Source organism: Jaculus jaculus, chromosome 20, assembly GCF_020740685.1.
Source record: "Jaculus jaculus isolate mJacJac1 chromosome 20, mJacJac1.mat.Y.cur, whole genome shotgun sequence".
Classification (NCBI taxonomy): Eukaryota; Metazoa; Chordata; class Mammalia; order Rodentia; family Dipodidae; genus Jaculus; species Jaculus jaculus.
The window spans coordinates 12,538,158-12,550,692 of record NC_059121.1 but is presented as its reverse complement, the minus strand read 5'-3'; the positions used below and the strand labels follow the sequence as shown (position 1 = coordinate 12,550,692).

Here is a 12,535-nt window from a genome sequence, read left to right as displayed (position 1 = left end):
TCTAGCCCCTCCCTTTGAAAAAAATTTATTCAGAAAACCATCAGCCACTTTGGTTTTATTCTGCTGGAGAGATAGGTATATGTTTCTTCTGATGATAGTAATTTTTAAACTCAAAATTAAGATCAGGATTTGTTGATATTCTACTCTGAGTATCTGAGACACAAACTCATTCTTATAACTCTTACTTAACATTGCTGCCAGTTAGGACAGTCTGACACGGAATTTTCTGCCCATCTATCATCATCAAATAATAATGGCAAATAAATATGCAGTGTAGTGATGGTAGTTGAACAAGCCTACAAAAAGCCCACTAAATTCTATCCTCACAGTATGAGAACGAGATATTTAGAAATTGAGTTTCTTTCCTTTTAAAGAGTGTACCAATTTTCATAAAATCATGTATTATTAGGTCAATGTTCTACTCACATTGACTTCTTATTCTTCACCTAAGAAACTGACAGGTTGATAATGAAAAATCTATTTAGTTGAATAAAACATACTGCTTCCACCTATCTCATGCTTAATAGCTATTCTATTTCTGTGACAATGGAAACCTGCTTCGTCCTATACACAATTTGTCATCAGAAGGTGTACCAGTTATTTTCTCACTGCTGAGACAAAATACATGCCAATATGCAGAAGGATTTCCATTGTAAATCTGCCACTTGCATAACATTCTGAGCTCTCATTTTTCCAAATAGACAGAGCTCTAAGGGTAAAAATCTGTATTTGGCAGTAATGGGATTCTCTTTTAAGGTGAAAGTGTATGAAAGAGATGAATAGTAAATATAGTCAATAAATATTAAGAAGTGTTCAGGTCATTTGTCATATTCTTCATTTTTGCTATTCTTCCAAATGCAAGTTGAGGTCATTCTATGAAACTATCTTCATAAATTTAAAGTTGGACTGGGGATTGAACCAGGGCCTCATATACATTAGGCAGGTGTTCTGCCACATTATGACCTTTGTTTGTTTATTTACTTATCTATAGAGATAGAGTATCACTCAATCACCCAGGCTAACCTATAACCTACAAGTGTCCTGCTCTAGCCTCCAAAATAGCTGAGATTACTGGTAGGTGACACTACAGTGAACAAATTTAAAGTTTTAACACTTGCTTTGAGGATATTCTAACTTATTTTCTTCTATTATTTTCTTGCTAGAAATCTGTATTTGTTTTTGCAGAGGCTCATTCACTTTCAGGCTTATTAGTTCTATTCCTGATGTTTCTAGGGGAATAAATGAGATTCATTTTATAGATTAATTTTAGATGGCAATACCCAAAATATTGACCCCAATAGTACACTCTTGTATTATAAGGAAAAAATGACATCATGACACACAAACATTAGTGCACCTGTAAGATTCTTAAGTGATTTTTCATAGAGTTCAAGTTGTTCTTTGGGGATTTGTCATGAGATGTCACTTGTCCAACTATAGGGTGGGGGCAAGCAAGGGTTCTTAAGCCATTGAATTTCTCTTTTTACAAATGTACATATTAAAATTTGTAGGCTTTATTTGAAGATTGGGTTTATAGATCAAAAGGTGACCAACATTAACCTAGATTAAGAATGTAAGTCTTCGGCTGGAGAGATTGCTTAGCAGTTAAGGCTCTTGCCTGCAAAGCTAAGGGACACAGGTTTGATTCCCCAGTACCCACATAAGCCAGGTGCACTAAGTGTTGCATGCATCTGGAGGTCCTTTGTAATGGCTCCTGGCACGCTCATGCTCTCTCTCTCTCTCTCTCGCTGCCTATTTTTTTCTTCCTCAAATAAATAAATAAAATAGAATATTTTTAAAAGAATATAAATTTTTAGAAATCAAATATATTCTTGTCATACTTTATTTACTTTATGTTATCTGTGTTCATTTTTAGTTATGCTTGGGAATAATTATACTTCCCCTGTACTTGTTTATCTAAATTTAAATTCAGCTTTATATTGAATGTTTGCTGAATATCCCTCAACAACATTATTTCCAAAAGACATGGAATTTGTATCACAAATATGCATATATTTGTAAAATGTAACATTTGAGGCCCTTCTACTAAGCACAAATGAAAAGACATTAAACATATGTTTGCATTATAAAGGATTGGTAAGGTTGAGCCATGTGTTCTCAAATAGCCATCACTCATAGTATAATTATTTAGAATGATGACATAACTTATAAAATGCTTCCAGGCAGGCTCTAAGATGACACCCCCCCAACACACACACACACACACACACACACACACACACACACACAAGTTCTTGTAGTGCTGGGGATTAAGTGCAAAGCTTTGTGCATGCTTAGACATGCATTCTAATACCACAAAATCCCCAGACCCAAAACCATTTAAAAGAATTGTTTCTGCTTTTGCTTGAAAAAAAGTTGAATAAAAAAGCCATTAGGCCTAGGATAGTACTATTCTAGGAAAATAGAAACAGTGACTGAGAAATTAGAAATGAGCAGAATAACAATAATCAGTTACAATGAACAGCATAATAAAGAAACATATTCTCATTGTGACTTTGCTCATTCAATCACATATTTCTTTCTGGATTGATGTAAATTGCTACTTGTCATTGACAAGAAATGGTTGTTCCAAAATAAACCTAGACTGTTGTTTCAATATTTTCTATTACTTCAGTGAAACAAAGAGATTTTTTTCATAGTGTGTGAAGGTCTCTTGTTTTTACTGGCTACTTAAAAATCTGAAAAAAAAAATCCTAATCCTTTTTTTAAAATGACCCTATCAATTTTTCTATTTAGCAAAATTTACCAACAGCTCTAAATCCAGCATGGAAAAGCCATCAGCATGGCACTAGGTCATGAGTTCTGAATGAAGCCATCAGCAAGAATTAATAAACTGTGACAGCTGCCCAGAAGCTCTCATCCTCTTTATTTAAACATCCCATTGCAGGCTGAAACACAGTGTAATCCTTGTTGAAATTGGTAACATGGAATAAGCCAGAACTGAGAAGAGATGACAGGTAGAAGTTATGTAAATTCAGTTCACAGAACAAATTCTAGCATTGACTATATAACAAATTTTAGAGTTTAGGAGTAGCATAAAACTATTCTTATCTATTTGAAAAATTTCTCTCTGTACTTCACCTGTAGCCTGGTGCTCAGGATTTAGCCAAGGTCCTTGGACATGTTAAGGAAATGCTCTCTCGCTTAGTTTCATCCCTATCCTTGTATGAGCAATTCTAATAGATTATGTTTAAATTAGACCGATGAAAACTAAAATTATCTAGCTCTCAGTTCCATGTTGAATAAATTGTTTGATTTTCTTTAACTATTATTCTCTTATTCTATAATTTTAAAATGACATTAGTTAGACCATAAAGTATACTTTTGGGTCACATAATTCTTCCTAGGGATTATTTACCATAAAACACTAAGCCATATTATATGACTAGATATACTAAACTATGTGACTATCAAATGGTTACTGAGGTTTTCTTCATACAAATATAATATACATATATCAACAGAAATATGGTACTGTCACACATGAAATAGCTACTCCCTGAAATTTCACAAATAATGTATATTTCCAGATATAAAGACATGCTAGTTAGCCACTGGGTTAGAACATTTTAAATTGGTCAGGATTTCTAATGCTTTAACCTTAGTATCAGAAATGTACCAGTTTAGTCTACATGTCAGTCAGCCAGTAAAACACTTGAGCTTACCCCTTTCTCAATATTTCCTGTCTGGCATAATGTCCCCTCAGCTGCTGGAATACTGTTGGTGACACAGCGGTTGCTTTTGCTGAGGCACCAGAGCTCTCTACACACTTCCTGGGAAAGAAGGTAAAAGCAAGTTGATCAGCACTAGAGATAAAATTGTGTCAAATTCTTACACAAAATATACTCAGAATCACTCAGCATTACTTATTGGTACTGAAGCATAAGAATGAAGGATTTGGGTAGAAGTTCTTATATCTTACTTATTTTGTAGAATCATTTAAACATTTGTTTTTCTAATTCTTATTTTATTGGCTATAGCATGTCTTCACTTTAATAACTATTATAATATCTTTTTAAGTGTACAGAATTCCATTAATATACAGAACAGAGAAAAAAGTAATATGTAGAAAGGAAATACATGCTGTTTTATGTTCCAGAATATATAGTAGCACAAACTTAACAACTAGTAATAAATTGTTGCCAGCAACTCACAGTGTGGCAAGTGCTTTATTCCCTGAGCCATCTCCCCAGCCCTTAGGTAAAATATAAAATGCAACAGGAATAATATTTAAGGGATTTAAAATACTATCTCATGTATAAGAAGCCTACCCAAATTCAAGGAATGGGTTCAGAAAATAGAGACACATTAATAGAACAGTATCTCTGGATAAAACTCCTCATATCCTATTAGGTAGGCCTAAATCTTACTTTAGACAAAAGTTTAAAAAGTCTAAAGTTTGCTTTATACAGAAATATGGAATGAGACTTCTAGTTTCAAAAAGCACAATACTCATAGCATCTATCAGGAGAACATTCAATTTTGGTAGGTTACAGAAACTATTTTCCAAAAGTGCCTTTGAAAAATCTCTACCTAAAGCAGTAAGTGCTTAAGATACTTTTCTAAAAGTCTTAATTTCAAGTCTGACAATACATCCTTCTTAATGTTCACTGAACAAAACATTCTGAAAGATAGGTTTCCTCTTCTAGCAGGAGTTTGTTAGTTTAATGGCTTCCTGTAGATTGGAATTTTGCTAGGGAATTAACTTCTCACAGAACACCACACGAAGCATGTGAGCCTAGGTTGGGAAACACATGGGCTGTTATAAGAATTTACAATTGGAGTTTCTACTTGAGTAAAAAAAAGAGTTTTGATATCCAATTTAGGAAGATTTCCCAAGTTAAAAAAAAAAGATCCTCTCTTGAAAGATAAAATTCAAGAAAACTTATTTCATACCAAGTAAGATGTATACATCCTAAAATTACTTAAGAATAATTTCACATTTTCAGAAAAATATCTTTTTCTCTAGAGGGCTGAATTCTAAAACATAGATACATGTAGATAGATCAGTTTCATCTGGAACAAGAAAAATAATTGTTGGACAAGCACCTAGATGGGGGTTACAAGCCTAATAATGTTAAGTACATGCTGAGCATTTGCCTCTTAAGAAATTTCCTTAACAATCATTATAGGAAGCAGATTTTTTAGTAAATTAAATATATAAGGTGATGATGTATAGCTATTGAGAAGAAATGGTGATTTTTTTCCCAACTTAGCTCCAGCACAACACAATTTTCTTTCATGTGTTCATGATTCCTGACAGGAGAAGTTAAAGTTTATTAAAATTAAGCTTCATGACCTCTATGAGCTAATAAATCATTGTCTCTGTGCTGGGGTTCTCTCTGTAATCTTAAATTTCATTTTGGGAAGACTCTCTAGGGAAAGTTTGGTGCTAGCCTATCCCTTGAGTTTAAGAAAAGAGAGAAGCTATCAACAGCTATATTAAGGGACCTTTCTGTTATATGAGAATGCATGAGAGTGAAAATTCAAAACTGAATATTTAATTGCATTGGAGTAAACTTTTAATCAAGAAGGAAGATTGCTTGGCAATGTAAGGTGATAGCAATAATTCATATTCATTTAAAAATATTTACTGAGAATTTATGCACCAGACATAATGCATTATGAATAAATAACATTATCATTTAGAATTCATGGAAACCAGGGAAAATAAGGTAGGGTATAGTCATATGGATTGGTTTTTAATTTCTCTGAAAAACAAAACAAGAATTATATCAATAGGTTCAGACTGCTGCATGAAACCTTTTTTTTTTTTTTGGTGTTTTTTTTTTTGTGTGTGTGTGTGTGTGTTTTTTGAGGTAGGGTCTCACTCTAGCCCAGGCTGACCTGGAATTCACTATGGAGTCTCAGGGTAGCCTCGAAGTCACAGTGATCCTCCTACCTCTACCTCCCGAGTGCTGGGATTAAAGGCGTGCGCCATCACACCCAGCTATGAAACCTTTTTAAATTTTAATTTATTATCATTATTTTAATTTTTCCTATTTTTCTGAGGCAACCTGAAGTATCTAAGGCTGGCCTTGACCTCACTATGTAGCTAAGGAGGAGGATGACTTCGAATTTATGATCCTTCTTTCTCTACCATCTTAGCGCTAGAATTACAGGTGTACATCACCTTGGTTAAACAAGTCATCTTGGTTAAACAAGTGCTAGGGACGAAACCCAGGTCTTCTTACATGTTAGACAAGCACTCTTCCAACTGGGCTACATCTCTAGCCCCTGTTCTCTCTCTCTCTCTCTCGATGTTAACAAGAGATGTAAGAATCAAGAGTAAAATCTGTGTGTTTAATTCAGCCTTTACAAAATAGTTCCTTTTTGGTAAAATTAAAACCTGATTCCCCTATCTTATTCTGCCAATTTTTGGAGAGATATGTTCTTGCCCACAAAACACTAAAAGTTTGTAAAGCACTGACTACCCATAACTTGTTAATCAGTGTTTATTTAGATGTAGCTATATTGATCAATGCCTTAAGTGGTAATTGTTCCTTTTATCCCAGTAGATATCTGAATCCAATTTCTTATTTGTTGCCATAGATCCTTTAGTAATGAACTTTACAAGGAATTCTTTTCTCTGGTTTATTTGAAAATACATTTATTTTATCCTTATGTTGTATAATGTTTAATTAAACATACAATTCTAAGCTGACAATTAATGTATTTTAGCAATTGAAGATAATAAGATCACTTGTAAATCCGTCTATTTTTTTCTTTAAACAATGTGGTGGTTTAAAGCAAATGTCCCCATAAACTCATGTTTTGAATGCTTGGTCCCCAGCTGGTGGCAGTTTTGGAGGTGGAGGCTTGCTGGAAGAGGAAGGTCTCTGAGGACAGGCTTAGGGGTAGTAATAGCCCAGCTCCTTCTTGCCAGAACTGGACTCACTCTCCTGCTGTTGTTTCCCACCTGCTGTAGCGGAAGTGATGCCCAGCCTCTGCCAATACTGCATTTTCCCCTGCCATACTGAAGACCCCCCTCAAGACTATAAGCCAAAATAGAGACCTTTCCTCCCATTGGCTCCTTTGATCGGGTGCTTTATCCTGACAGTGGGAAGGGAACTGCTGCAGTGATTTAAGTTGCTTTCACGAGTTTGAGGGTTTATTTAAATGCCATTTCACTACTATATCTCTCTGATTTGTTTTCTTTTTTGTTTTGTTTCTTTGAGTCAATGTCTCACTGTAGCCCAGAATAACCTGGAACACACTCTGTAACCTAGGCTGGTTTTGAACTCATGGCAGTTCTCCTACCTTAGCCTCCCATGTGCTGGAAGCCACCATGTCCAGTAATTTTGCCCATTTTTTTTTTTTTTGTCTACTTGGGACAAATGCTCTGAGAATTTGTACCTTTCTTTATAGATTTTGATTCCTTTAACATGCCTCTTTTCTAATTTTTTTCTGTTTTCTTCCTCTGATTCCCCTCCAACCCAAATGTCTATTCAACTGACATGGAATCTGCTCTTAACCCCATGTCTCTTACCCCTCTCCATAATTTTTATGTTTTTTTTCTTAGGACACTACCAACTTCATGGAAAATGGTTCCTTCATATTAATTATTACTTTGTATTGAAGTTTATCTTCAGTGATCATATTTTATCCTTCAGAATCCGGTGTCTCCTGAGATGTCCAAATATAGCCAAATATATTTGTTCCCATGACACATTCCAAGGCTGTCACTAAAATGGTGTTCATGTGGATGTATTTTCTCAGAATCAGGCAGATATAAAGTTTTCCTTTTTCTTCTATTAGTCCAATTTCTTATGGGAGCTACTTTTTCCCACAAAAACATTTGCACAATTAAACTTTAATGGAACAAGTCAATCCTTTGTAACCTAAATCCTGCAGTCCATGATGCTTCCTTCTCAGATGTCAATCAAACTACACTTGCATTCAGTAGAGACTACTTTCATAGAAAGAGAGCCGTGACCTAAGAGCTCATCAGTGAAGTAGATTTAGAACACACCCATCACGGCTCAGGGAATTTTGCAGAAGAGGGGGCTGAAAGAATGTAAGAGCCACAGGGTGAAACATCGTGCCTAGGGCATTATTCCCCACCCCCCCCAAAAAAAACTGACGGCTGCTCCCACAAAGCATATCCTACAATTCGATGGGGAATACCTGAAATCCCATGGAAGAGGGTCCCCAGTGGAATGGGGGCAGAGATGAGGGGTAAGAGGGAACCAACATATGATGTACCCATATAAAATACGTTGTTAATATAAAAATAAAATATAATATAAAGAGAGCCTTGAACCCAGACATTAGCTTCTTTATGATCAATCTTTTTCAAAAAAGCAGAATGAGGAGGAGGAGGAAAAAGAAGGAAGAAGAGGAAGAGGAGGACAGGGCTTGAGAAATTGCTTAGCAGTTAAGGCACTTGCCTGAAAAGCTTAACAATCCAGGTTTGATTCCCTAGTACCCACGTAAGCCAGATGTACTTGGTAGTGAATGCATCTAAAGTTTGTGTGCAGTGGCTGTAGGCCCTGAATGCCCATTCTTTCTCTCTCTCCTATCTCAAAAATAAATAAATAAATATTAAATAAATGAACATATGGGCTGGAGAGATGGCTCAGCAGTTAAGGAACTTGCCTGCAAAGTCTAATGACCTGGGTTTGAGTCCCCAGTACCCATGTAAAGATGGATGCACAAGGTGGTGCATGCATCTGGAGTTTGTTTGCAGTGGCTAGAGGCTCTGGCAAGCCCATTACCCCCCACCCCATTTGCAAATAAAGAAAGAAAAATATTTTTTAAATGTAACATATCAGGTATGTCTTCTCACTGCTTCTCTGCCTGCCCTCATTCCTGCAGTAGAAAGCCCAGTGTTTTAAAAATGAATACAACAAGCCATCTCCTATGTCATTGGTGAACTCTCTTTCTGCAGTGATCTCAAATTGTTCTAAGAGTCATTATGTGGTGCCTCATCTTTCTGTAAGTGTGAAAAAGCTTGCCCTAAATCGTGAAATCACTACCGTACTAGGAGATAATCACAAAGGAGAAAATAAAACTTATGCATTATGTTGACATCATTCCCTTACTTGTCAATTGTTTCTAAGTCTCATATCACAGAAATGAGTTTGTAGTTAAATGGACTGAATTTAGTTGTATTAATCAGTATTATTTTAATTAGTCTTTCTGTCTTGAACCTATGCTTTCTATTTATTGCGTTTTTAAGATTGGAACTCTTTTACTAGACTTAGAAAGTCCACCATGCACATCAACCTAGAAGAGAAGTCGCCCAATGGACAAATGCTAGGGGGAGCAGGTTTAAGCTCGATATGTAGAAGAGTCTTCAAAAGGTCAAAGATGAATAATTATTAACTAAAACCGAATTCCTGTCAGTGGAAATTTTCCAGCATTCACTTCATGACCTCTTGGCAGGGAGGTTATAAGTGGGGAAAGGAAGGAACTAGTATTTTAACAGGGTATATTATTAACCAAAATTGGAAGAATATATATAGTTGAATCTCAATCATTATGATAATCTTAGAAGGTGAGAACAATTTTGGCTCCAAACATTTACCATCTTGGCTCAATCCAACTAAAGCCAAATTTGAATCAGCTCCATCTGTTATCAAGAAGATTCTCCACACAACCAAAGTCCTCCATTTCTATTAAATGTATCAGAACTGACTTGTCACTGGCTAATTTAGACGGATTAGCAATGGTTTATTTATATTCCAATATAATATAAACTCTCATTTAATGTTCATAATACTCTCCTATTCATTTATTTTAAAGAATTATACCTCCAAATTATGAGGCTTCTATTCATAACATATTCATCCAACATAAGACATTAGGGATGAACTTTATCAAAATTATTGTAACTCCTAAGTGTGACATTTCCATTTATGCTCAGTTCCCACAAAGGTAATTTTAACAAAATCCACAGTATTCTAGGGTCTTCTCAGAAATGAGACATTTAAAAAATTCATGCTTATTTAAACATTTAATACCAATTCCCAGATTTCCATTTTATTTGAGTTTTCAGATGAATAGCACTATTTGCAAACATTAACAGTAATGTAAAATGTTAACAAATTTAAAAAATAAAAATATATTTAGATAACTGCATTTTATAGAAACTAATGTGAAACAATCTACCTAATCAATGCATAAGGATAAAATGGCAGGATTTTATGATAGATGGTTTTAAATGATTTTTAAATAACCCTAAAGACTCTGATAGGTATATGTATATATTTTCTTCTTGGAGAAATCTTAACCTTTACACTATATTGTCTCCTCAGTTATGAGTATGTAACACTCAGTGTGTCCTTATTATCTTGTCAGTAACATCTCTAACAGCTGCTTGCAATTAAGTATCCTAATGATTAAGGGAGAGAGTAAAGCCCTGAAGAAGTCAAAAAAGAGTGATTAGAAAAGTCACTTATCAGGCTGAAGAGAGGGTTTAGCAGTTAAGGCACTTGTGTGCAAAGCCAAAGGACCCAGGCTCAAGTCCCTACTATCCATGTAAAGCCAGATGCACAAGGTGGCACATGCTTCTGGAGTTTGTTTGCAGTGGCTAGAGGCCCTGGCATGCCCATTCTTTATCTACCCCTCCCTCTCTCTCTTTCTCTCTCAAATAATTAAATTAAAAAATATGTTTTTTTAAAAAAAAGAGAAGTCACTTATCAACTGATCACACTAAGGAAAATAGACAATGAAGATATGGTAATCCTGTGGCCTGATTCCAGCTTTTAAGGAGCTATCTAAGCTTAAAGGAGCATGTGTCATTACTTCTGCTTAATTTAATCCTATTAAGTAGATAATTTAAATGAAAGAGATTCAACAAACCCAATTTAGAAACTTGGGTTAAATAATCACTAATTTGTAAGGGAGTAAAAGATGATTAAAAGTTTATTTTAAAAAAATCTGTAATACACATATGTAGGTAAAACTAACCTTTAATCATGAGTATGAACCTATGATTTTGTGTTGGAATTTATGGACAATAAAAATAAAAGCAATCTTTTGGCATATGTTTGGTGGATAAGTTATGTATGTTTGGATTCCAGAGAATATTAAGATGCTAAATTACTTCCATACCCTTTATTCTCTAAGTCCACATCAAGCCACACTGTAGAATATTTATACTTCCTTAAAATATTGAAGAAAACAATTTTACATTTCTCAGTGAAACACTCTAGTATTTAATACCTTGACTGCAAAGAGCTAACTTCAGGAGAAAACAGTTCAGTAGCATTAATATTATAGTTGTTAATTAATATGATAGTGAAATAACCTAAATGATCCCATATTTTAGCTTTTGGCTTGCCAAATAATTTGTTAATAATGAGTTAGCCTACTGTGTAAGTTTATTTAGGTGAGAACATGTATGAATTTTAGTAGATATTACTGAATATAAAGTATATAGCAATAGTTTGTATACAAAGTCATAAATTTAATTAGGTATGTATTTCTTTGGAGTAAATCCTACAAACTTCTCATTGCTTTAAAGTATGAAACAATATGGAATCAAGGATGTTGCTACATGCTCTTACAAAGGGTCAGAAAACTGTTCTAGAGTTCAAGATAATCCTCAACTACAAATCTTAGGCCAGACTGGGCTACATGAGATCTTGCCTCAAAAACAAAACAAAACAACAACAAAAAAGGGAGAAAAAGAAAAGAAATCCAGTCTTGTAAGAGTAAGTCTAAAGATCACTTTTCACTTCTCTTCTACAAGCAAGTGGGACAAGATGAGGAATTTTTAGAAAATTTTTAGTAATCAGGAACCAGACATTACCTTATAAAAACTAAATAAGAATCAATTGAAATAAAACATACTTGCAATATGTATTTTATTAACATAATTACTATACCTCACAAGGACAAAACTGACCGCTAAGATCTTTCGATATTTTTAAGCCTTAGAATGGTTAAATCACATTCTATCTTTTTCATTTCCCTATGTTCTACATATAAACATTATAAAATAACTAAGTTTTATCAATGTAATCTGAAACATCTCAGAAAAGGCACCACATATCATTGTTACATCACTTTACATCATTTATAGATTGCATTATGCAACTTTATTGCTCTGTGAATTGTAGTGTTCTGCTTTGTTCCTTACTAGTCTAATGAGATTTGAGAATGCTTGAAAAGCAAAGTAGATAATATCCAAGGATAATAGCATAAAATATTGCGCTAAATAAAATAAAATACAAAAATTTTATGAAAATTCCCAAATGTAACTAACATATATGTAAATAAAAATTCTTCTCTAAGAATCCAGGCAATACTGTTCAAAACTATCGAAGTGATCACTGGTAAACTCTCAAGGTCCATGTCATGACCAAAGTGGAAGAGACAGAAAGCTGATCCCTGCTGCACTGTAGATCACTCTAAACTGTTTAGCATCTAGTTTTCAAAACAGGGATCAGTTCATGATTCTTCAACACCATCTTTAAAAGCCCACCCTGCCTGCTTTTGCTTCAGTTGTGGATACTCATTTCTGCATGCCACACTAAGTGATCTCTACCTGGGCTTCCGTTTCCCT

The 12,535-nt window shown here is 34.5% G+C and overlaps 1 protein-coding gene across 4 annotated transcripts in view; it reads right to left on the bottom strand.

Moving 5' to 3' along the window:
• Positions 1 to 12,535, bottom strand: part of Adamts6 (ADAM metallopeptidase with thrombospondin type 1 motif 6) — a 278,164-nt gene that overhangs the window by 107,476 nt on the left and 158,153 nt on the right. For all 4 annotated transcript variants that reach the window (XM_045138994.1, XM_045138995.1, XM_045138996.1 and 1 more), the window contains one exon: positions 3,687 to 3,794. In XM_045138994.1, the coding sequence (XP_044994929.1) occupies positions 3,687 to 3,794 (108 nt within the window). The remainder of the gene's footprint in view (positions 1 to 3,686; positions 3,795 to 12,535) is intronic.